The 24,682-nt window shown below is 45.6% G+C and overlaps 1 protein-coding gene across 1 annotated transcript in view; it reads left to right on the forward strand.

Moving 5' to 3' along the window:
- DRC11 (dynein regulatory complex subunit 11) overlaps positions 1-24,682 on the forward strand; it is a 951,413-nt gene that overhangs the window by 860,000 nt on the left and 66,731 nt on the right. The window contains exon 15 of the mRNA XM_078681371.1: positions 16,801-17,000. Coding sequence (XP_078537497.1) covers positions 16,801-17,000 — 200 coding nt within the window. The remainder of the gene's footprint in view (positions 1-16,800; positions 17,001-24,682) is intronic.

Below are 24,682 nucleotides of genomic sequence, written 5' to 3' on the forward strand. Positions count from 1 at the left end.
GCGCGGACTCTCTGCCCCCCGCACCGCGGGGGAATTAGCCCCACATGGAAGGGGTTAAAGCGCTCTGATATCTCTGAGTCTAGCCAGCGCAATATAAAACTTTTAAAATAAAATAAATAAAATATTGGGCACTATACTTGCACAAGCAGAATATGTTCTGTCCATTTGAAGGCAGAAAAGTCGGAAATTATGAAATTAAAAAAAGTTATTCTTAATTGCACTCTGTGTGGTGCCGCCTGCTTCAAGCACCAAGTTCTACCGGGGATAAGAGGTTATTGGACAATATAAACAGCACATGATTCTCTCATACATACAATATGTACAGCAGTAGCGGTCGGTCGTGGGAGTGCTGCCGGGCAGTGACGTGGGGAGGGGGAGGGGCAGGGTGGTGGGTAGTAAACAATGGATTACGGCCGATTCCAGGTAAATAAACCTAAAAATTAAACGAATTTCGTTGCAGCACCGCCAAATGCGATGCAGTGCGCGCAACGAAATTCGTTTGATTTATTTTTATGTTTACTTACCTGTAATCGACCGTAATCCATAGTTTACTACCTCCCATCCTGCCCTTCTCCCTCCCCATGTCACCGCCCAGCAGCACTCCCGCGACCGACCGCTACTGATGTACAATACAGGTGCATGCTTCTCTTATGCACAGCACAGTTACATTATGGGCAGCAGCAGTGTAAGCAATACACAAACAACGGGTAGAAGCCTTGCAAGCTTCCAGATTGCACAGAATAGATGTATTACAGGACAGAGGTATGCACGTTTCCTTCACTCATGCAAATAGCACAGTATAAGCAAACTGGAAACAACTTCCCATGTTCACAGCCTAAGGGTCTCATTTACAATATTTTGCTTTTGGGTAGTTCTACAAGCGTTCCTACTACGCTGCCCTACCACAAAAGAGAAGGGCAGTAATGGGCTGTATCTATCACATACAGTGCATTCCTGTCCTCTTTCCCTGAGCTAGCGCTCAAATGCCTGCCATGCACCAACACAGGCACCATGGTGCAAGGGTGTCTGTGTGGTAGGGATGATTGGTTTTGTGCAGGCAGTGACACTTTCCTGCACAATTAATGGAGGTAATATCCTCTTTCTATGTGTGCTGCTGAATGCAACACACATAGAAAGAGGAAAAAAACGAGGACAAATAATGTAATTTCTCTTCATTTCACCTCCCCTACGCCTTCCTTTGTGAGGCACAGGCTTTTGATGCATTCCCAGGTTTACAACTTGTTGTAAATCTGGAAAAGTGTCAAGCACCATGGGTGTTACATGGGAACATCCACCATAACGCCTTCCATTGTAGTGTGAGGCAGCGCAGCAACTTCATTCCATATTTACAATGCCATTAAAAGCCTCACTAGGTGGTTTTACATGGCCTTTTAGATTTGGGCTGTAATGTCACAATAGTGGCACTCCTGCAGCGCACAGGGCTTGTAAATGAGCCCCTTCGTGTACTATGAGCAGTGCAAGCTTTCCTTAAGCATAGAATAGGCGCTTGTCAGGCATTCACACCGCAAGATTCTTCTGCACAAAAGCATAGGTATTTCACAGGTAATGAAATGAATTTGTACTTGTAAAGCGCTCTGAAACCCCTATCAGGGTTTCCTGGCGCTGTACACATACCGCCGTGGAACCCTTCCTGACTTTTCCCTGTGAAATGTCCACTCCTGGGCACCCCCAAGGTGAAGCCAGGCATCCCCGCGCTGTTGGGGCCGTTGTGGAGATTAAGCAAGCTATTGCCCAGAGTCACAGAGTGGGACCCATGATTAGAGAAGGCACCGAGGCGAGAATGATCAGGTCCAAGGAAATTGAGCCCAAGACCCGCCAAGGCGGGAATTGAACCCTGGTCCCGGGCCAGACCTCTGCATCAGGGTCTGCAGCTCTAACCATTGAGCCACACTTCTCCACACTATGTAACAATGGCATAAGATTCATGCAAACATACTGATCAGGAACAGCACGGTCAGAAGCAGAGTAAACCTCTCCTAAGCACAAACCAGACAGCATGTGCACTGTCAGGAACAGCTTCTCTGACTCACGGTGCAAGAAGAGTACAGGTTCAATAAATGCTCACCCAGGAATCGCATACAAGCAGTGGTGCAAGCTTCCTTCTCACGCACAGCAGTTACAGCTCGATTGTAAGCTAAGGATGCTTCCCTCACACAGGACAGGCTGCACAAGCAACATCAATGCCAGCTTCCCCCTCATACAAAAAAAGCACTGCATAGATAGAGGCAGCAGTGGAAGAGCGTTCATGTATGTGATTTCGAACATCTCTATCACCCAACCGAACAAGCACTGACAAAGGCAATAGGTCTGGCTTGCATTTTAATTCTCCACTGGGTGGAACAAAAGCCCACTCAATGTACAGTGTAGAGATATGGTAATAACTGGTCTTGCAGATAGTTGGGCTATCAAGCCAGACCTAAAAATCATACTCTTCCGCCCTCATGTCCAGCGCTATCCGTAACAGTGGGCTCTGGTGACCGGACTTATGCCCTCATGCAACCACCCTCTATCCTTCCGCCGTTATCAGTGGCGGCTCGCACAAGTAAGAGCAGTAGGCAGTGATGTGGGGCGGGGTGCAGGGTGGTGGAATTAGACAGAGGACAGGATAAGTAATATTAAATAAATAAAAACACTTCCTTTCAGTTTCAATCTTTATTTCGATCAGTTAGACCATCAAAGATATACAAATAATCACAATCATTATAAAACATTAATTATAAAATACCGCTGGCAATATGTAAAGTAGTTCATCAGCAAGAGGCTAGGACTTCCTTTGCCCTCGCTGCATCGTAGTAGCTCGCCGACGCGGCGATGCACGAAGTGCAAACTAAGTGGTTTTATTTATTTATTTAATATTACTTACTACCATGTCTGCCGAACTCCACCACCCCCCCCACCCCGCCATGCACCCCCGCCTCACCACTCTTACCTGTGCAAGCCGCTACTGCCCACTATACAGCCCCTCCCCATTCAACAGTGTTGGAAACCTTTTCTTGCTTTCACACATTTTCAGGTAAATTATGCTGCTCATTTTTTATGCGCTGCCTCTCACGTAACCGCAAGGAATTTAATATAAAAATTCCTCTCTTGGCAAACACTATTTGCATTTATAATAGATACATTTATTTTTATTAGTGCGATCTGAAGTTTCACACAACTCTTCAGTGTTGGCAGCAGGCATGCCCAGGGGAGAATCTGTATCCGCACACTGCGCGCCGTGCCAGATAACCACAGGGCTCCCTGTGGTGCCACAGAAGACCTCTCTGTGTGACTCTGCTGTGGCCTGTGGGTCTGTCAAACTTCAGGATAGAACTTTAAACGCCCTTTTGATACTTATCTTGTTTATTCACTATCCGTTTGCATATTTCCTTTATTGTATATTTCTGTAACGCCTAGAGTTTTGCTTTCCGTAACTTTATTCCACGAAGATGTTAAAAGTGTGCACTTGGGTAAGAGAGAAAACTGGGAAATCTGTTAAGGAACCTGACATCGACCATTTAGACATTCATTCAAAATATGAAATATGGCTGTCTGATTTTAATACTATGCATGGGACCAGAGGATATCCTGGAGCAGGGCCTCAGAATGAGATGTCACCTCAGGATTCTAGCGCCAGCCTTTGGCTGCAGGCCCAAATTACACCTCGTCACCTTTCTAGGAAAATGATGTCAAATTACTATATTATCCAAGGATTCTGGCTTAGAAGGTGAAACCACTCAGGAATCAAACACAAGTCTCCTAGACAAGACAGATTTTAGAAAATATTTTGATATAGAAGAAAAGCACAATTAGTGCTTTCGTGGAAAGTAAAATGAAAATATGTAAGCAAAGCTTTAGAAATCAACATTGAAAATTGAGCACAGACCCAAGGAAAGCACACGTTTTAAATTAAAGCTCAGGCTGAAACGTAAATTAACACGTTGGAAAGGTGTGGGGAGCAGGCAGGCATGAGCTAATAGGCCCAGAACAGATTTTATGAGTTTGCTTACAGAGAGCAGCATAATAAGGGAATACATATTGCTTTTTTCTTGGTGGCTGCTACCCCTTAGGTAGAGCGCAGCAGGAGCAAGCCGGAAACCCCTCAGGTCCCAGGGAAGTGTCCCCTAATGAAACTAGGGGTCATAAGCCACCTGAAGGTGGGGGCTGTATTTTGGAAGCAGTGTGGCCTCTAGGGAAGGGGCTGCAGTGCAGAGCATTCGTCTCTATACTCTATGCTTGAAATGTACGCAGTGCTTAACGTGTAATTAAATGTGCTGGTGCCCGAGTCTCTGATCAGACGCCCCTGGCCGGTGCAATTAAACATCTGCGCGCCGAATAGCAAGGCTGCATAAGCCTAAATCCACCTCGTGCTTCTTTAATCCACTGCCAGACTCTCCCTTCACCTTTACCTCGCTCTTGCTGGTTCCTGCTTCCTGCCTCTGTGATGGTTTTTGCGTCTTTCCTTGTTTTCCCTCTCGGTAAATATCTGGTGCAGAAAAATACGTGCCCCAAAAATAAGTGGTGGTGGCCCCCACCGGCTCAAATTAAGCACTGAAGGTATGCCCCGCCCCCCCTTATCTCTGTGTCTGTCTTCACAGCCACATCCTTTGATGTATACCTCGGTCCAGAGGGGAGGAGGAATTGGGGGGGGGCTGTTATTTATAGCGGACAAGGCCTTTACCACCCCCGCAGAGAGGCTTGCTAGCTCACTCTCCCTGCCAATCTCTCATTGTCACCAAACTTAACTTCTCTCAGTAGCTCCACCCACTACACCAAGACTGGCGTCTAGAAAGGAACTGTGAATCAGGGGCTAGTCTATCAATAGTGCAATAGGTGCAGTGGCACCATGGCTTCATGGACCTCAGTTACTGCTGTTTTTTGCAACCAAGCTGTGTCTGAGGGAGGGCATTTTTCTTGCATGAGGGCACACTAACAACAAAACTTACTCCTGAACCACAGACTATAGTGTAGCACAAGAGGATGCAGACACTTTATAGTCCAATGTCTCAGGGTACAGCAAATGCACCTGGAGCCATCAGTGCAGAGTCCAGTGGCGGCTCCTCCGCTAAGGCAGAGCAGCGTCGTCTCACTACTTTTTTCAGTGAAAAAAAAGGAAAAATAAAATAATAACTCGGGTAATAATCATTTTATTTGTTCCTGCCGCAGTGTCTCGGTGGGGTGGGCAGATCTGTTCTGCTCTCAGAGCAGGGGGAGGATTGACACTATGTAGCTGCGCATGAATGTTTGACCGGACATTGATGCACACTTTGCATGTTCTCCATCAGGGCCGGACTGGGAACCAAAACCAGCCCTGGCAAAGTGCTCGGCCGGCCCTCCCCTCAGGGCTTGTGGGTGCCGCCGAGCTCTTTGCCGGGGCCGGTTTTCAGACGATTTTGTTACAGGGCCGATTTTACAGCTATGCTGCAAAAATGGCCCTATAACAAAAACGGCCCCCAGGTGCCCCAAACCGGCCCCCACCCGTGTGGCGCACCGGGGGATTGCCCGGTGCCCGCTACGGCCAGTCCGGCCCTGTTCTCCATGCAGGTTGCATTACAGCCTGCGTGAAGAATATGCCCAGGCTCCAATTCCCTGGCTAAGCGCCTAACCATGCCACTCAGACCAATCACATCATTGGCAATGGGGAGCCTGGGAGCCCGGGTGCTTCCTGCTTCCGGTTTCCACAGAAGAAGCCAGGAAGAGGACGGAGGAGAGGCGGTGACAGGTAAGTGATTTTTGTTTTAACCCTCCTCCCCTCTTTTCCCCACCCCACCCCACTGCTACTTCCCGGGAGCAGCCGCCACTGGCTGAGTCCAACAATCTTACATTTATAAAAAAAACTAAACAGTTATCTTGTTTTTGAACACTTTCTTGCCCTGTGCCTCCTGAGCAGGAAGCACTTTGAGGTTATACAGTCCATAGACCTGTGCTCTGCACCATTCATACCTCTGCAAACCGTGGTTGGTGGCTTCACTGTCCAGGGGGTCTCAAAGTACCTCATAGCAGCGGACTAAAGTAAACTTCGCTTTTCTTTCTTCCATCACAAGTGATCGAAGACAGGGCGAGAGCACCACTGGTCACTCATGCATGGCACCAAAACTCTCCCACATACATTCCATCGCAAGTACGACAGGTTTCCATATGTACACCATGTCACAGTGCAGCGTGCCACCCATTTGATGAAGTGGTTCTGTGCCTCAAAAGTGGTATGAGGCTCTATACAAATTCAATTATAATTTCAATCTTACCTGCACTGATTTCTACACCACTCCACTAACCTAAACCAGCTGTGCCTCCTCCAGATGTGCAGAGAGAGGAGGCAGGCAGACATCTGTCCGGGTGCCTACTCTCTGGAATTACCTTCTCCATGCAAGCTCCCTATCCAGCCTGGCGCTCTCATGATCGATTTCTCGGGCCGTAAAATGTTGACGTTTGACTTGCACAATATAGTAAAAATGATCAACTTCATCAAAGCTTTTTTTTCCTTTGGAAAATAATTGTTTTGGACATTTTTCGTGAGTTTTCACGCTGAAATTAAATGTGAAAGGGGGTTTTATTCCCCACTTGTTTTTATAAAACTGCAACTTTTGTGAACTTCAAGAAGGCTGGAAAGTTTTATGGAAGAAAAGTGTTGAAAATGTGCACACCTCACCCCTTCAGAAGGCCCTGAAATCCTTTTACGAGCACACGATGGAAGCAGCAGACTTTTGGCAGGACAGACATGCGCCGAGGGAATAGTCAATGGGTTGAGTGTGCTGAATACACGTTTAGAAATGCTTGCTTTCTAGATGAAGTGTCCAAAAATAGAAGTTTAACTTTCCAGATATATTTTATTTTTGAAGCACTTCACCTATTGATTGTTTTGGGTCCACAAGAGTCTTATTAACCTCTGTTTGAGGTTACACTCACGACAAATTATCTGAGACCCAGCACTTTAAATGGGCAGGTACTGCCCAGTACTGAGCACCTGCACTTCTTTAATTTGAAAGAACAGTACATTCAATGGGAGAGCACTGGCACTTCTTAGGAACAAACAGGTACTCTAACTAGCGAGTACCTGCACTTCTAAATTTTCATTTAAATGACTGCTGATACCTCCAGGCGCAAGAGTTGCATACTTTAAACATGGGACAGACTCAAAAGGGTATCTGTGAGCTGAATAAAGTTAGTTTTTTTATGTGTAAATATGTGACATTTTTGGAGAAAATAAAGCAGCATTTCAGAGATCGCAGGGAAAGTCCTTTCAAATGAAAAAAAACAATGGCAAAACCAATAGGCATTGCTTTTTGGACATCTCATCTTTGTCATTGCAGTTCGACAACGCTGTGGAAGATCAGCAAAAAATAAAAAATGTTTTTCCCATGCTGCAGTGCTTCGGCAAACAAAATAAAGAAGGGGAAAAAGGGACAATGAAGTGACCACAGTTGCTGCTCACATCATTCTGTAGTTGCACACCTGGATCACCATGTGTGTGCACGCCTACAGAATGGCATGAGCACCTTTTTTCCCCATTTTTATTTATTGATTCAAGATGGCGGATGCCACTATGAATCAGTAAGCAATTTTTGTTTTTTCTTTTAGTGCAGAAGCACACAATATAACTAAAATGGCAGTACACGAGTTAGAGAGCAACAAGGGGGCAATGAGGTTGCACAAGATCAATGGAGCAACAGGGGACAGTTAAAGAAACACAGGAGGGCGAGAGCAACATGTAGTGCAGGTAGTGAGGGTGTTTGGATGGAGAGGCACACGAGAGAGTGAGCAGCAGACAATGCAGAGAGCAACATGATGCAAGGAGAGAAGTACACAATAGAGAGAGCAACATGTAGTGCAGGTAGTGAGGGTGTTTGGATGGAGAGGCACACGAGAGAGTGAGCAGCAGACAATGCAGAGAGCAACATGATGCAAGGAGAGAAGTACACAATAGAGAGAGCAACATGTAGTGCAGGTAGTGAGGGTGTTTGGATGGAGAGGCACACGAGAGAGTGAGCAGCAGACAATGCAGAGAGCAACATGATGCAAGGAGAGAAGTACACAATAGAGAGAGCAACATGTAGTGCAGGTAGTGAGGGTGTTTGGATGGAGAAGCACACGAGAGAGTGAGCAGCAGACAAGGTAGAGAGCAACATGGTGCAAGGACAGAAGTACACAATAGAGAGAGCAACATGAAGTGCAGGGAGTCGGGTGTTTGGGTGTAGAACCACAGGAGGGTGTGAGTAGCAGACGAAGGAGAGGTCAACATGGGATGGGTGAGAAGTGCACAAGGGAGATAGCAACGAGGAACATGAGGCGGGAACTTGGCAGAGGGAGAAACGTACAAGAGAGAGGGCTGCAAAACAACCAAAAAGAAAAAAAAGTAGTTACTTAAAAGTGAGCAGAGGATGGACACAAGTCAGTCAATCAAAAGGATGGTATAGAGGCTATGATCCTGGGGAGGGACAAAGACAAGCAGAGGTAGGCAAGCCATCACATAAGAAGCTAGCAAATGAGAGTGAGAATAAAGGCAACCAACGATAAAAAATGGCTCTAAGCCCTTTGTAAGTTCGAAATAGGTCTTTCGCAGCTGAACAGCTTGCACTGTCTGCTAGGCGAGACCTGAAAGAGCACTGGGCCTTACAACGTAATCTGTTAGTCAAGTCTTCAAAGATTTTTCCCCATTGGTCATATGGACCTTTGTTTGTTGACATGAAGCATTGAAAGGGAGAAGACACCAACAATACATTTCTAACTTGTGAAGCCAATGCAACTCTACAATAAGGACCAGGAATCGCTGAATATGGGTAAGGGTTTTATTTGGATTACCAATCAATCCAGTATATTTGCAAACCAAATATAAGTTCGATAAATACAGCAATACAATAGGAAAGCTGAAACATCTCAGCAGATTAAGGCACATTAGAATACGATACAGAATTGTGATAGCCACAATAATGCAAAAACAAATTACAGCATTCAGGTGTTCCATAAAGAAACTTCCCTTCTCTCTTGTTAACATAAATCAAAATGGGATTATATATCAAGTGTCTCTAATTTGGGAGCATAGAAGCTGTCAGCATGATCGGAGCAGTAGAAGTCTTGGACAAAGTTGGTTAGCATAAAGTCTCACACCTGCAAGAATAGGGCAAGCAGACAGGTCTTTACCTCTCAAGGTCTAAAGGGAATCTCTGATGACTTTAACTGTGTGCACCCTAATTCAAAGGTAAAAGGAGATTAAGAAATGTCCTTATCTCCTTCGAACTACCAAGTTCTCAACCTTGAAGACCTTGCCATCCTGGTACATAATGGAGAGAAAGCTTCTTTCGGTCACTGTATCTCCACGTTTACTGCCAAGTTTTCTATCCAGGTCTCTCTATCAGCTGTCTAATACAGACAATAAGCCTTTCTCTAACAAATACAACAACAAATCTGCAAGAAAAAGAAATATATGCTGACAAATCAAAATGCATTTCAACTGAGGTCTGTAGTCAGGCTAACTTTAATTAAGCATTTAATATACAGTTTGATGCAGGGTTATACATGCAAACAGGTAACTTGAGGAATAAATATAAAATGTGAGTATAATAGTGCATGTCTACATATGCAAATATAACTTGAAGTTAAGTATAAATCGATTCCGTAGCTGTAAATGCAGAGTTAGAGCCGGATGAATAAAAAACAGTTTCTCATAAACCCAGTTTAATCTGCTTTTCAGTCATGTACTCTGACAGAAGTTATTTTATTCAGTGAAACATTCTGTACGTTTTTGCACATGGCATATCCATCCTGTACCTTTGTTGCCGAACTTCAGAAATCCTTTGTTATCATTCCATTTGAAAGATTTGAAACATCCTTTCTACTTGCGAAGTAGCTGATGCACTAGGCTTACATAGCGCCTCATTTCTAAAATACATCCGAGGCGCTGGAGATCTTAATAGAGATGTACACATAGATGATTTAAGTGTCGTCCCGGTGCTAAGGGTGTAAGCAGAAAGGAGGTGTATCACAGTAATGTGAATAGAACACATTTAGAGTGCCAAAGAGAAGACACAGAGACACAGAGGCTGTCGCTATAGCAAGGAGGGGCTTGTTATCAAAGACAGGATTCGGGGCATCTTGCTGCGTGCTTGCAGCTTCGTGGGCCGACAAAAGCGTTGTTCTCCATTCATTATTTTTATTAAAACCGGTTGGCGCTTTGCTTTTCAGCTCCATGCAAGGCGCAGAGTAAGGCAGCTAGCTACTGTCCTGAAATGCAGCGAGACTGCAGCTCCCCCTAGTAGAACCTCGGAGTTATTACCATGAACAGGACAACATCCATTAGTGTTAAATGTACTTTGCCTTCAGGCATTTTGTGGACTTGCGCCACTGTTATCACTTCTTTCGTGATGTGGAACAGCTCTGAGAGTATGTTGCTGATAATATTATGGGGTATGTCAAATTATGGCTGTGACTGTTAGTGGATTTATATTGTCAGCATGAGACTAGTTAAGTTGATGGATCTAATATTCTATGTCACACTGGATGAGATGCTGTTCCAGATCCCTGGTGAGGAACAGGAGGAGGATTGCCTTCTGGGCCTTTTCTTTCACATTTTAGACTCCATATCGCTAATATTAAGAGTGTGTGCGGTGTGATTGCCTCTCGAGACCTTGATTTTTGTCTGCCATGAAGATGAGTCAAATTGGGACTCATTAGCGGTATGGTGGGGGAGCATGGTGGTGCACTGTCTCAGCAGAGGCACCCGCACTCCCAAGACCACCCACCATACTCCGAGATCCTCAACGTGTCACCAAGGGTGGTTTTAGGAAAAGTGCTTCCGCTTATGAGGCAAAAGCACTTCCGCCAAATGGGCTAACTTCCAGTTCCATATCATGAAGACCAGTCAGCACCGATGCTTGTTATGCATAAATAACCACCCCTGGGGCGGGACTTAACACAAGGTGAGTAAGAGTGCACAGTCTTGGGAAGGCGGGGAGGGGGGCGAGATATGGGTGGAGAGTATCTCCTTGCATATCGAACAGATGCCCTAGCACGAGAATCCCGCAGACCTGGTCTCCGCTTTTTTGCCCCTGTAGATAGCAGTAGCGAAAAGGCAGCATACTATGGGGCAGATTTACAAGCTCCATGCGCCGCCAGTGCATCACGTTCCATGACGCACCGGTGGCGCAGCATGCTAAGGGATATTTACAAGCACAGGTAAAGTCACCCTGCATGGCTTTACCTGTGCTTGTAAATATCGCCCCTGTTCACGCAACACTTTGCGTGTTAGGGGCGGGACATGGGTGTTGCTGTGGGTGTTTCCACGCAACACCCATGCCCACTGATGCATTTCCAGATTTACGAGAAATTGTAAACCTGGAAATGCGTCAGTTTTCTACGCCACCCTAGGGGTGGCGTAGCCAAGCGAAGCGAGGAGAAATGTTTTTGTTTCTCCTCATTTTTTCCTCTTTCAATGTGTGCTGCATTCTACAGCACGCATCGAAAGAGGAAAATTCCTGCAGTGATTGCTTTTGTGCAGGAAGGTGCCCCTTCCTTCACAAAAGCAATCTCCCCATGGCGCAGGCATCCTTGCACCATGGTGCAAGGGTGCCTGCGACGGCGCATGACAGCTGTTTCTCCGCCAGCACATAGGAGAGCACAGGAATGCGACATATCATTGTTGATATGTCGCATTCCTGTGCTCTGAAAGTGCCGTGGCGTGTCGCAGCCAAAGGGCTTCCGATGCCGTGCTGTGGCACTTTCTTGTAGATCTGCCCCTAGGTTTTCTTTCCCTTTGTCATCGCAGAGTTATACTGTGGTTGCCAATTTCTCCTGAACTATCCTGGTCTTCTCAACGTAAATGAAGTTTACTCCTGGTTTGTGAAAGGGCATTCCTTCTGTGCCTTTTGTCAAAGGTAGATAAAAATTGGTATTTCTATGGATTTCATATTTATCAAACTCTTCTTGATTACAAATATCTTGCATTTTTCAGCCCTTTTAATAGATTTCTGGAACATGACGGGGCAGTGCTTGGCATTGATCCAGTGTGGTTGGCGCTATTATGTTGAGGTCTTATTTACTGTCAGTCCTCTTTAGCCATTCCTTCCACGCTTCTTCGCTCAGATTCATACCTTGGTGCACTTTGCAGAATACAGTGCTGGTGTCTTTTTTTTTTCTTCCATAGGATTCGACTCTAAATCTGCTTTCTATATAGCTATTGGATCGGAATTTGCCAATCGGAAGATTATCTTCCAACATGACCTTCAATCGAGGCCCTTAAATTTGTCACATCTGAGAGAAAGAACCCTCTATGAAACAGGAAGGAGATATTGAAGTGTAATTGAACAATGGGTGATTAAGGATAGGAGACGAGCCATATGGCCACTTTGTCTTTGCCAGGTGTGTAGGCCACCTGAACATGTGTAGGATTTCAGTTAGTGTGATTGACAGTGAGCAGAAGGATATAAGTATTCATTTTGGCACCATTCAGGGTGAACATGGTCGCTTTGACTTTATGTCCTTCATGACACATTGCATACTCTTGGACATGGCAAGGCTTGTTTTCAGTTTGTTCTCTTTGCACCATCACAGGGTTCAATCTGTTTGTGTTTGGAGGCCAAGGCCAATTTTAGCAACTAGATTAAAACCCCCGCATAACTTTTGTTTGCATCTTTCTTATTTTATCTATTTTTTTCTACATTTCTCTGTTTAAAATATTTATATATCTCCATAGAAAGTTTGTATTTGATACATTGGACTTTCCATTGTGTATATAAATGTGCTACGATTGTTTTGTTAAAGCCCAATAAACAGTCATGAAAGTAATTACATTTATCAGCATGATATTAACAGAGTAATAGTGTACTGGCAACACTGTGTTCATCTTGAGTGCTTATTTTAATAGTTCAGATGTTTTACAGGGAGAGTAAACCTGTTTGATTGTTTTTCTTCCAAAGTGACAGTGTTTAAGAATCCCATTAACTTGTAAATCTGCTCACTCTCAGGCAATCTCCATTCAGAGAATTCTGCACCATGTATTTTTCATGTGCTGCTGCACTGCATGTTTCACTTCAGCTTCACTTCTTAGGACCTTTCACACTGATCTTTACCTAATTGATTGAGTGAGACACTGTTTCAAACTGTTGTTCAGTGAAAGACTGTAAGAAATTGGGATATTAGTTCAGATGGGGTGAGAACCCACCTCAGATAATAATCATAACCCTTGTTAGGGTAAACCACAAAAACTACTAAGTAAGCCTGTGCTTAACCCTCTGGTAGCTTGGCACAAAGCAGACACACTTAACTTAGAGGCAATTTGTAAAGCATTTATGCAGAACTAAAACAGTAATACGTCGAAATGCAAAACAATAAAATATTCCAAAATGAATTAGAAATATACGAGTATAGTTTTATAAACAAAATGACAAAATTCCAATAAAGGGAACCAAAGTTAAAATGTTTTAAATGTTTAAGTAAAAATAGCACCAAGAAGCATAAAGTACCAATAGTAGTCAATGGTTGTGATAGGCCAGGACCTAGAAGCAATTTGATGCTGACCATGAGGGAGCGCAGGTTAGATACACAAATCAGGCTTGTCCTGGTCAAGGATTTTACCTTCTGACTTTAGTCCTTTAAGTCCCAATCCCCCACAGGAGCCCCCCGGGACCTCTGGGGAGACAGAGTAGCAGGAAGGGGCCACAGCAGGGTCCAGTTATGATCAGTTCTGCAGGTGTGGGAGAAGACCTCTTGCCGCTTTAATGTTTCCATGTAGCTCTAACAGGAGGGCATGCAACTGACCCTTGGAATCACTTCTGAAGTCCCGGGTTTCAAGGCAAGCAAGTTTAGGGTTCCTTATTCAGACAGCAGGGCAGTCCTTCTGAATCTTCTCAAGTTCAGGAGTGTTCTGATTTCAGCTTTTGAGGGTGCCACATTTATACCCAGTGCCTAGTTGGGGGGAGGGGACAATCCTTTGACTACCACCAAAACAAGTTCTAGTCAGTTCTCCCCTCTTTTCTGAGTTTGGCTCCAACAAGCTAGTGAAGCAAAAGGCAGGTGCATGTCTGGTGTTAGGTTCCTTTGTGTGTGCTCAGGAGAGCCCCTTTGAAGTGTAATCAGGATGGAAAGGGTACAGCTCCTTCCCTGCCATCCAGCCAGGAAAACCCACTCCCCTCTACACCTCAGTTGTGGTGCCCACTCCTTCCGCGTTTCTTGATCCTGCTCTCATTTCTTCTGTGAGCCTTTCCACATTACCATCAACTTCTATCATCATATTGCAGAGTGTGCTGCATCAAGCCCAGAAGGTGTATGGAAAGGTAGAACATTTTTAATGGAGTCTTATCATATCGCTATTTACTCATAGGCATTTAATATGCTGTTTAGTATGTTTAGTGATTAATTAGCAAAATAAACTAGGTGGAAGGACCCTAAGATTTTCTCGAAGCCAGCTTCCAATGCTAGGGTTCGCCGAATACCAAGGCTGCCTAGTCTTGATTTCACCCCACACTTCTTTCTTCCCCCGCCATACACTTCCTGTCTCTTTATCTCACTCTTTTGGGTTCTCTTCTTTTCCATCCATGCTTTCTCTCTTTCTCGTTGTTTTTCTATCTTTCTAGTCCTCATCGCTCTCTATTTTCTGTCTTTCTTTTGCTCCAGGTCCAGGTCTGATGATGAATAACAGACCTCGTCCCCAGAAATGAGTGTTGGCAGTGGCGTAGCAAGGTCAGGTGGTACCCGGTGCGGAAATTTATCTTGTCACCCCCGGCTTGACAAAATGGCAAAAATATTTGTTTAAAACACATAGTTTTGCCATTTTGTCACACCCCCCTCAGTGATGACACCTGGGGCGACCCGCACCCACGGCAACCCCCTTTGTACGCCACTGAGTGTTGGTGCTCACCACCTGTAGTCACCGGCACAAGTTAGACCTGGGTACATGCTGCAGTGTGTTCATCTGCATCTTTATATCATAATTATGGATTTACTGATAGATCCATCACACATTGCTGCAGTGGGGACAGCATCACAAGCAGTCATTTCCACCATGGTTTCAGGCTAGACCAGAATAACTGAGGAATAAACTGTGATAACATTGTAACCACTGGTTGTTTCTGCATCCATGCTCCAGCAGCAAAAGGCTGCCGGAGACAATATTACTGAGAAGTGTGTGGTACCATCACAGGTCCCAGTTGTTTCCACAAAAGTGGCAGAGAAGGGAGAAGCTCTAGTAAGCCAAATACAGGACGTGACTTGACCTTTGCCACAGCACTGGTGGGGTCTCAATAAAATCATTGGATAACAATGAATCGATCTACTAATGGAAGTCTTTCCAAGATCAGTTCAGTTTTTAGAGAACAATAAAGTTGATTGACATTTAATTTAATAGATTGAGGGGCCAATTTAGAGTTGTGAGGATGGTGTTAGTACCATCTACATGGCGGAGTACTCTACTTCTGCCATGCCGAGGGTACTCCACCCACCAAATTTAGGAATGTGCGCCGGCCCAGCAGGCAACCTTAGCATTTACAGGAACCGTTGTCACAGTGGTTCCTGTAAATGCATTGAAAGTGTGCAGTGCTGCTGGGTCAACATGATGGCTCCGCACTGCACACTTTCAATTTATGTTTTTTTATTTTCAAAAGCTTTTGAAAATAAAAAGATCCAATTCCCCCACCCCCTCCCCCACTCGCCATGAGAGTTTCTTCCCACAGTGTGGGGGTAATTAAAAAGTTTTTACTTTTACTTAAGGCCACGTTTTGGGTGGCAGTTTGTAAAATTAAAAACAGGTGCTGTGTCCGCCCTTTCTAAATCTGGTGAGCGGATACATGGGAAAACCTCCAACAGCCGTTACTCTGTCGGGCTGTCGATGGGATATGTAGGGAGTGGAGACGGAGTAGTCGCCACTGTCCGTGTACTGAAGGTAACCCCATCTTTAAATCAGGAAGGCGGACCTTTTGTTTGACCGAGGAATGTGGTACCCTCTCCACCAAACTCTAAATCACCCCCTTAATTTGGTAATTCTGTAACAGCAGATACAAGGGGACATTGGAACATTCGGGTGGCAGGGTTAGTGAACATGAGCTGACCCAGAACCCTGCTGTCTGGTAAAGCTCCCCCAGGCATCTTTCACGTCTGTGCATATGTTTGTAGATTTCATGGGGTATGTCAAGTTTTTTCTCAAGAAATGTTTGTTGTTCTGACTGGGTGTGTCAAATGTTGACTCTAAGCGGCTCCTTTTGATGCTGTAACTCAGTGGCCCTGCTGTGGGGCAAAACACCATGAGTGGCAGTGTCCCAGTGTTACTTTGTGCATCTAACAGAAAGTGCACATTTTGACTTTGAGTTGGTCAGCCTGACATTGTAACTATGTGGATCTGATAGGGTACATGTCCCCATGGTTTAGCAGATATGTAATATGGTGTGTTATGGTGTCCTTTGATTAATCTAAGGGTCTCCGACAAGGGCTTGGTGCATCAAACATGGTTTGTCACACTGCTGCTTGATAGGTGTTAATGTCCAGTCATATTCATTGTTTAATATATTTTTTATAATAGTGTCAACACTGTAACTTTGTAAGTTTCTCCATCGAAGCAAAGGTGTTGCACAATGACTGATTTTCTTGGTCTCATGTAAGTTGGAAGATTCCGTGAGGCAAGCCACATCACCCTTTTTCACTGGTTGATTACCCAGGATTCAATCCACTGTTTTTTTGTGTTTTAAATCTCAGAAATGAATCTGAAGTGACGTTGAGGTGGAATCTTTTCCATTCGTGTGGTGTCTACTAAGAACATCTCATGTGTGCATTTGATATAGCAGCAGGTCTCATTATTTCCTTAATTCATATATTTTGCAGGTTCTCAGGCGGTTCATGAGAAAGCGCCTCTAGTGAAGGCTCTGCTCCTGGCGGGTCCGCCCGGGGTGGGAAAGAAGATGTTGGTCCATGCCCTCTGCAAGGAAACGGGAGCCAACCTCTTCAACTTATCCGCAGCCAACATTGCCGGCAAATACCCTGGGAAGAGTGGTTTGCTTATGATGCTGCACATGGTGTTCAAGGTAAGCTGAGAGTACTAACACTCAAGCAAAAGACTACCAATGCCTTGGCAAGAGCAAGATCAACCCCTAAGCCTGGTATCAAATCCCTGTTAAAAAAGAATCCTACAGTTCTTTTAATGTTACCAATCAAAAGCATAGTGAATACATTTTTTTAGAAAAAAGCAAGAGAAGGGATTTGTGAAATGAAAACCAAAAGGTTGTGTTAGGTTTATATCTATACCTATCATTACTTACGCAATAATGAGGGTTGTGAAAGGAGGTGTGATCAAGGAGAGCAAAGACAAAAGAGTATCATGAATGTGAAGGGATGGGGAAAGTAGGGAGGGAGGGGAAAGCTGAGTGGGTGGAGGAGGAGTGCTGGATAAAGCGCCGTTTCTAGCAGATAGTCCAGATGTGACAGGGCCATCCATGGGAGGCTCCTGTAACACCATAAGACATTCACAAAAGGACAACGCAATTTCTTTAAGGTTTCTCATAGTCCTGCAGTGCTACTACTTATTGCCTTTTTACTTCACTTAGAAAATGACTATCAATGACTTGAACTGTTTAAATAGTCCTTGGTTCTAAGTAGGACCAGATAGTTACATTTTTTTTGTCCTCATTAACCCCAGGGCCATACCCCGACATTTCTGACATTACAGTCTTATCTTTGCAAGGTAGCCATACCCGAGAGGTAGTTTTCTTTCTCTCTCGACGTACATTGGCATATGACCGAGTTTCAAGACACAGAGAAAAGGATGGGTGTAATCATAGGACAACATCTTGATTTATGAGGCAAATAGCACCAGACTATGTACCATTCACCCGCCAACATTACCTTGTTCCACCAACTCATTAGTGGTAACCAAAAATTACATCTTTTAGAAGTAGGACCCGTGGCATCCATTTTTAATATGTGCTTTAGCAAAGTGAGCTATATAGTATACTTCGGTGGACAGCCTATAATCCATTTCCTACAAATTTCTTTGTGTTCCAAAAGTATGAAGTAGAATCATAATTTTGTTTCATCTTTACTCAGCTTTACTGGGCTCTCTAAATTCCCAAATATAATGAGGAGGAGGCTTACCTTAATGTTTAATCCAAGAATGTTCATCAAGGCCTTATCCACATTTTCACAGAAGCTGAAAACCCAGGGGCATCATTGGCCTTCTCTAGGCCACTTTTCATACATTAAGCTGCTCTCCCTTTTCCCATCTTCAATATCTTGTAGGATATCCAGTATGCTCTGTGGAGGGAAAAGAGGTGGTTCCTCCTTAAAGTAGCGGATTTGAAAATACAGTATAAAGTACTCTTTGATACTTGCCATAGTTCATTTAACTGCGTTATCGGAAAGTATCCTGCCCACAGCTCGCCTGGTAGCGTGAACTCTTCATCTGCTATATCCATCAAAACCCAGTGCCAGCTTGATACTTCTTTCCTCTTTAGTGTTCCTTGCATTAGGGTTTCCCCCAATTAATTTCTTTCCCCGGTCTTCTGCATCAAGCTCTGAGACCAACTCTTTAATTGCAAATACTTAAATCTTGATATGTACCCTTCCGTCACCATATGAACTCTTACCATGATAGAAAACTACCATCTTGCATGAGCTGGTCCCATCTCTGGATACCTGCCGTTTTTACAGGGCATGCAAGCTTGTCATTTACACATTCTGGTGCACACGATGAATCTCATATAGGTGCAAGTTTACTATAGTACATACGTTTTGTTTCTTTCCTTATTTGATACCAACGTTATGCCGTAGCAAGTGAGACTTTAAGTCTGACCTTCTTGTAGTACTTAGGATAAGTCGGTCTCACCGCCCCTAACATATTTTAGCATGGCCCTATACAGAGTGCCTATCTCAGAACTGTCCAGATTAACAGTATTTCACCGTTCTTTAGTTGTAATACCCACACATAGTATTGCATGTCTGGTAATGTCAGCCCCCCCCCCTTTCCTCTTCTTCTCTGCACCTTCCTCCATGATATTTGTACACCTTTTGAGGCCCAGATAAAGCTATTAACATTTCCGTGTAATCTATTTAGCCACTCCTTGAAATTTACAGGGATTGCGATTGTATTGAATAAAAAAGTACATTCTGGCACTATTAACATCTTGGTTTGATTTTCCGAAAGCGATCCGAGCGATACGACCAACCCTTTATCTGGCTCCATGCCTCTGTGAAAATTCTTGTAAAATTGGCCTGAGACAATTTTCTAAGATCTTATCCATCTATTTTTCAATTTGTCTTTAATTAAGCTATTACGCCCTCAGTAAGTTCAAGACCATAATTTCTGTTTTAAAAGTATTGACCGAATACCCCACAACCTAATCAGTCTACTCTTAGTTGTTTGATGATGGGTAGCGCACTCTGTATGTCTGACATATAAAGCATGAGGTCATCTGCGTATAAGGAGACGATTTTTACCCAGCTGTTATTGGCAAAAGGAGGGATGGAGATCTATTTTCTTATCTTGGCTGCCAATGACTCAATATACAAATTGAATAATATGGGTGATAACGGGTGATAACGGGTATTCCGAAGCCTTACCCCTCGATATCTCGGAAGCCCCAGTAAGGTTACTGTTAGAAATGGGATCTCTGGTTGGCTAAGGCTTGCGCCAAAGCCAGGCAGAGACCACCACTCTAATCAGGGCAAGGAAGTTACACGCCAAAGATAACCCCTCCTCACCCCCTTGGTAGCTTGGCACGAGCAGTCAGGCTTATCCCGGGGGCCATGTGTAAAGCATTTGCGCACGCACAAAGCAACAACATCCCAGGCACACCACAAAAGGAACTACACACAAGGTTATATCAAAAATAGCCTTTGTATTCTCATAACACATTAGAATAGTAAACATATATTATACATGGTGCCACCTGGCACTAGGTCATATCTACAAGGGAATTATTTACACATGACAGGGCCCACTGAACCACTGTCAGAACCATCACAAAGCGAACGTACTAAAAATAAAACATATCATAAACGTACAACCAGTAACCACTGGTAATCACTGTACTTAGCATCAGCTTGTAACATAAACTACATTATGCATAGTATCACATCAGGAGCGAATTACATTCTGCGCCAACCTCACCAGCATAAACACATTATGCAATGCTCTCACAAGTCTAAACACAATGGACCCTAACCTCCTAAGCATAACTCACATTAGGGGCATAAATCACACAGTGAAACATAATCTCACTAGCATAAACCTTGATATGCAAAACAACCTCATAATCATAAAAACACATTTAAAGGTATCAAACATGGTGCATAAAACATACTACATACATTACATTTCCTAGCACCACCATCCCACTAGGGCCTGGCGCCCTATAATCCTTACAGTCCCCCTGGCCAACTGGCCATCTCAAAAGGGGCTCAAATGCCCTATGTCCCAAGAGTCAGGGCGCGCTGCCACAGCAGCGAAAGTCAAGGGTGCGCAATCTGCGCAGGCCTAAACGTAGCAGCTGGCACTAAGTGCTGCGCAGCTGTGAAAGGATGGGGCAAAGGAGTGCATCTCACTCCTAGCTCAGAAGACATGTCCCCCAATAAAGAATTACCTAAATGTTGCAACTGCCCACTACTTGCTGGGCAGCTGGGACTATTAAAATGAGGCTTGCCACCACTGTGCTTTCTGGAACAATTGTGCGCAAAACGCTGCAGCAGCCCTCTGTCTGGTGGGGCAGCTGTGGATCAGAAACGGGCCAGGCAAAACTGTGCGCTCTGGGCTCCTTTGGGGCTCTCCAACTAATATGCCCCCTATCGTTGCAGCTGCCCTCTGCAAGCGGGGAAGCTGGGATAACCATGGTGAAGTGGCCCGGGCACCTCTGTGCCCGTGGGGCCCCACTGGGGCATTTTAAACAAATGTGCCCCGCCGTTGGAGCGATCCCCTATCAGGCTGGGGTCGCTTAGGAAATAGGCCGGGACACAACACGGACAAAGCCCCTACTCACCGGGGCTGGGGGGGACTCCACTCCTTCACCCAGGCAGACGACTCTCTTTGCTGGACTCCTCCCTCAATACGGCAGGGGGCAGGCACCGACAATGTGCCTTGGCCCCCTGCGCCGCAAAATGCACCATCACCACTGCGGGGCTCTCTCTCTCGCACACGGGAGCCCCGCGTTACTGGACTTCCTGCTCAGCCGCGCAGCCATTTTCAGCTCCGCCCACAAACAGGCAGTTATGCCTGTCTTACGGGCCGCGCTGGTAGCGGCCCAGCGAACGGTTTCAACAACGGCTCGGTCCACGGCGGTGAAGCGCAGGGTGGGCTCCCGCTTTAATTCGGCACAGAGCGGGGTGTGCACGCTCATAAAGCGAAACATAAGCGGGGTGGGCACCAGCATAAAATAATTATAATTGCTGCATCCAAGAGGGGTGGGCACCTGCCAAAAAAGTCATAACGGGGGAATCCCTATGATGGTGATTCCCTCACCAAGGGCTGCAGCTCAATGCTGCGCAGCCCCATGCTCTCGTTTTCAGGGGAAATTAGAGTAAGTCGCTCCCAGGCACTAGCTGTAGGAAAAGGGTCCTCCCTGAAAGAGAAAAGTAAGCCCAGCAAAAAGTTCCTTCAGAGATCCAGGGGGCAATGCTAGGCCCAGGGAGGCAGCCCTCCTGGCAGGTCCTCCTGGGCCCTAGCAGCAGCACGCCCTGCAAGATCAGGAACCAATACAGCACATTTTCATGGGGTCACAGCCCCTATATTTATACATTTCCCTTTGTCTAAAAGTGTAGGGCATGGGAGAACCAGATACAACTGGTTCAGGGGAGCTGTGGAGCACTTTGTTTTGCTCAGCTCCTCTCCCCTTCATCAGGTGTGGGCTCAGTGCTCAGACACACCACAGGGGTGGAGCCGGCATTGTGGCGGGAAGGCACACACCTATTCCGGTCCCAGGTGTGGCTCCTGGAGCCACCCACATCATCCAGCACCTGTCAATCACAAGCCAGACATGCAATGCACAGCAGGCAGGCAGACACAGAGTACACAGAAATGCCAACTTCTAAAAGTGGCATTTCTCCACCACTCACAATACATCTGCACACACCATTGCGCAGCATTTATTCTCACAAGTACGCACATACTAAACTTGCCCCTGCACTCCTCTCATATCAGGAACTACCCAGGACACACATATCCCCCATGCATTCCTATGGGAGGGCAGGCTAATCTCACCACACGCACTCAGAGAACGCACTCACTTTACACTGGGCCACAGTGCTAAAGTGCACAGAGTCCAAAAATCACTACCAGTATGTCAGAGATTAAGGTAAAATGTTCAGGGATGAACCTGCCAAAATGGCCAAGTCCAACAGTTACCATTTACCAATTTTCTAGCTGATGGCTTTTGATATATCCAGCGTAAAGCTCCACACAATATATATCCCAAATTATAATGGTTTAGCATAGCTTGCAGATATGTCCAATTTACTTTGTTGAACGCTTTTGTATCATCCACTGTTATTACTGCCAGAAGGACATTATGAGTAGTCAAAGATAGTTACATTTTGAGCCCTTTGCAAACAGAATTCAGGATTGTGCAATCATTATCACCTTTAATTTGTTGTGTTAAATACCATCTCTCATATTATGCCTTATGTTTTCAAGAGAATTATTTGAAATAAGAGATATTTACCACCTGGTAATACCTAATCCTGAGCCTGTGGTAGTGGTATTTACCTGTGTGATAAATACTTCAGCCCATTCTGGCCCTCTTTTTTCTGGGCCCAAAAGTGTACAGAAATAGGTGGGAAGTAAGTGAGGATGAAAGCTTTTATATGGCATCGTATTGCAACCACCACTATATTACGCAGATGACACCCAAATTATTTTCTTTCTATCATCTGCACAGCATCATGGACCATCTAATCTTAACATGTGCTTTTGAGTTGAGTCACCCCTTGGATAAACACCAACTCTCTCAAGCTCAATGGTGATAAGACAGAGGTCATGGTCCTGGGAAGGAACCTCCAGTTCTGGAGCCCCCAACATTGGCCAGAATCTCAAGGGACTCTCCCTGACCTGCCTCCTAAAGTTAAGAACTTGGGCTTTGTCTTGGATGAGAATCTTTCCACGAGGCCTCAGGTGGTGAATGTTACCGCCACTTCTTTTGCTGTGCTTAAGTGGGTGAAAAAGATCATATGGATAAATCAATTAATTAGAGGGTCTTGTAGAGCGTGACTTGTCACCCTGGGAGGTCTCCAGGCGCTGGGGTTCTGTGCGCCTGGGTTGGAGGGTGGTGGCGGTCGAAGAGCCAGGTCTTCAGCTATTTCCTGAAGTTCTTCAAGCGCAGGTGGAAGTCGTTCCACAACTTTGCGGAGAGGTATGAGAAGGAGTGGCCACCGCAGCAGCTCGACGGATGTGGGGGATGTGGGCCAAGGTGATGGAGAGGGATCTGAGCTTTCTGGTCAGTTTGTGGAATATCAGGTGGTTGTTGATGTCGGCGGGTCCAGATCTGTGGAGAGCTCTGTTCCTGGGTAAGGAGTTTAAAGAGGCATTTTTCTCAGAAAGGTAGTCAATGGAGGGCTCTGAGGTGGGGGGTGGTGCTAGTTCATCTGGGGAGGTCAAGGACGAGACTTGTAGCCGAGTTCTAGACAGTCTGGAGGAGGTTCAGGAGCTGTTTGGTGGTTCCGGCGAAGAGTTGCTGCTGTAGTCGGGTCAGCTGGCGATGGCGGCTGGGGCGACCGCCTTCCTGGTTGAGACAGGGATCCGTCGGAAGATCTTGCGGAACCTATGGAGGGTGTGGATACAAGCAGATGAGATGTGTTGCCGCGCTGTTAGCTGGGTTTCCAGCAGGGCCGGACTGGGACCCGAAATCGGCCCTGGCAAAGTGCTCGGCCGGCCTCCCCTCTACCCTGGGGGTGCGACCGCACTCTTTGCCAGGGCCGGTTTTCGGCCGATTTTGTTACAGGGCCGTTTTTGCAGCTATGCTGCAAAAACGGCCCTGTAACAAAAACGGCCCCCTGGGGCCCAAAACCGGCCCCCACCCATGCGGCCGACCAGGGGATTGCCCGGTGCCTGCAACGGCCAGTCCGGGCCTGGTTTCCAGGACGATTCTGAAGTTGCATGCGTGGTTGGAGGGGGTGGGTGCAGAGCCGAGTGCAGGGTCGAGTGCAACAGGCCACCAAGTGTTGTTCCATGGGGAGGGCTTGTTCCCGAAGATGATGAGCTCTGTCTTGTACCGTTGAGCTTGAGGCAGTTGGTCCTCATCCAGGAGGTGATGTTGGTCATGGTGATTTGAAAATTGGCTCTTGTGGTGTTGGCATGTTCTGAAAGGGATAACATTAGCTGGGTTTCGTCCGTTGAGAGTGTTGCCTTGAATGCCAGTGAGGTACAGCCTGGTCACCAAGGTGTGATGGGAGACGGTGTTGAAAGCTGCTGATGGGTCAAGAAGGATGAAGGTTGCTGTTCCACCTTGGTCGAGGAGGCATCTGATGTTGTCCGTTGCTGCAATTAGGGTATCGCTGGTGGCTCTTAACACACCTGCAGCCAGAACACCATCAGACTGGAGACAAAGAGTTTTTAGAAGCTAAAACATAGCGCATAAATGCATACATGCATATTTTTATAGTGTTTCAAAAGGTCAAATTCTGTGCAAGTGCTCCACAAAACACAACGGGCCTCATGTAGGTAAATGGTATTTACCGATTCGTAAATACCGAATTTTACCGATTCGGTATTTACAAATCGGTAAAT

This window comes from Lissotriton helveticus, chromosome 3_1 (assembly GCF_964261635.1).
Source record: "Lissotriton helveticus chromosome 3_1, aLisHel1.1, whole genome shotgun sequence".
Lineage (NCBI taxonomy): Eukaryota > Metazoa > Chordata > Amphibia > Caudata > Salamandridae > Lissotriton > Lissotriton helveticus.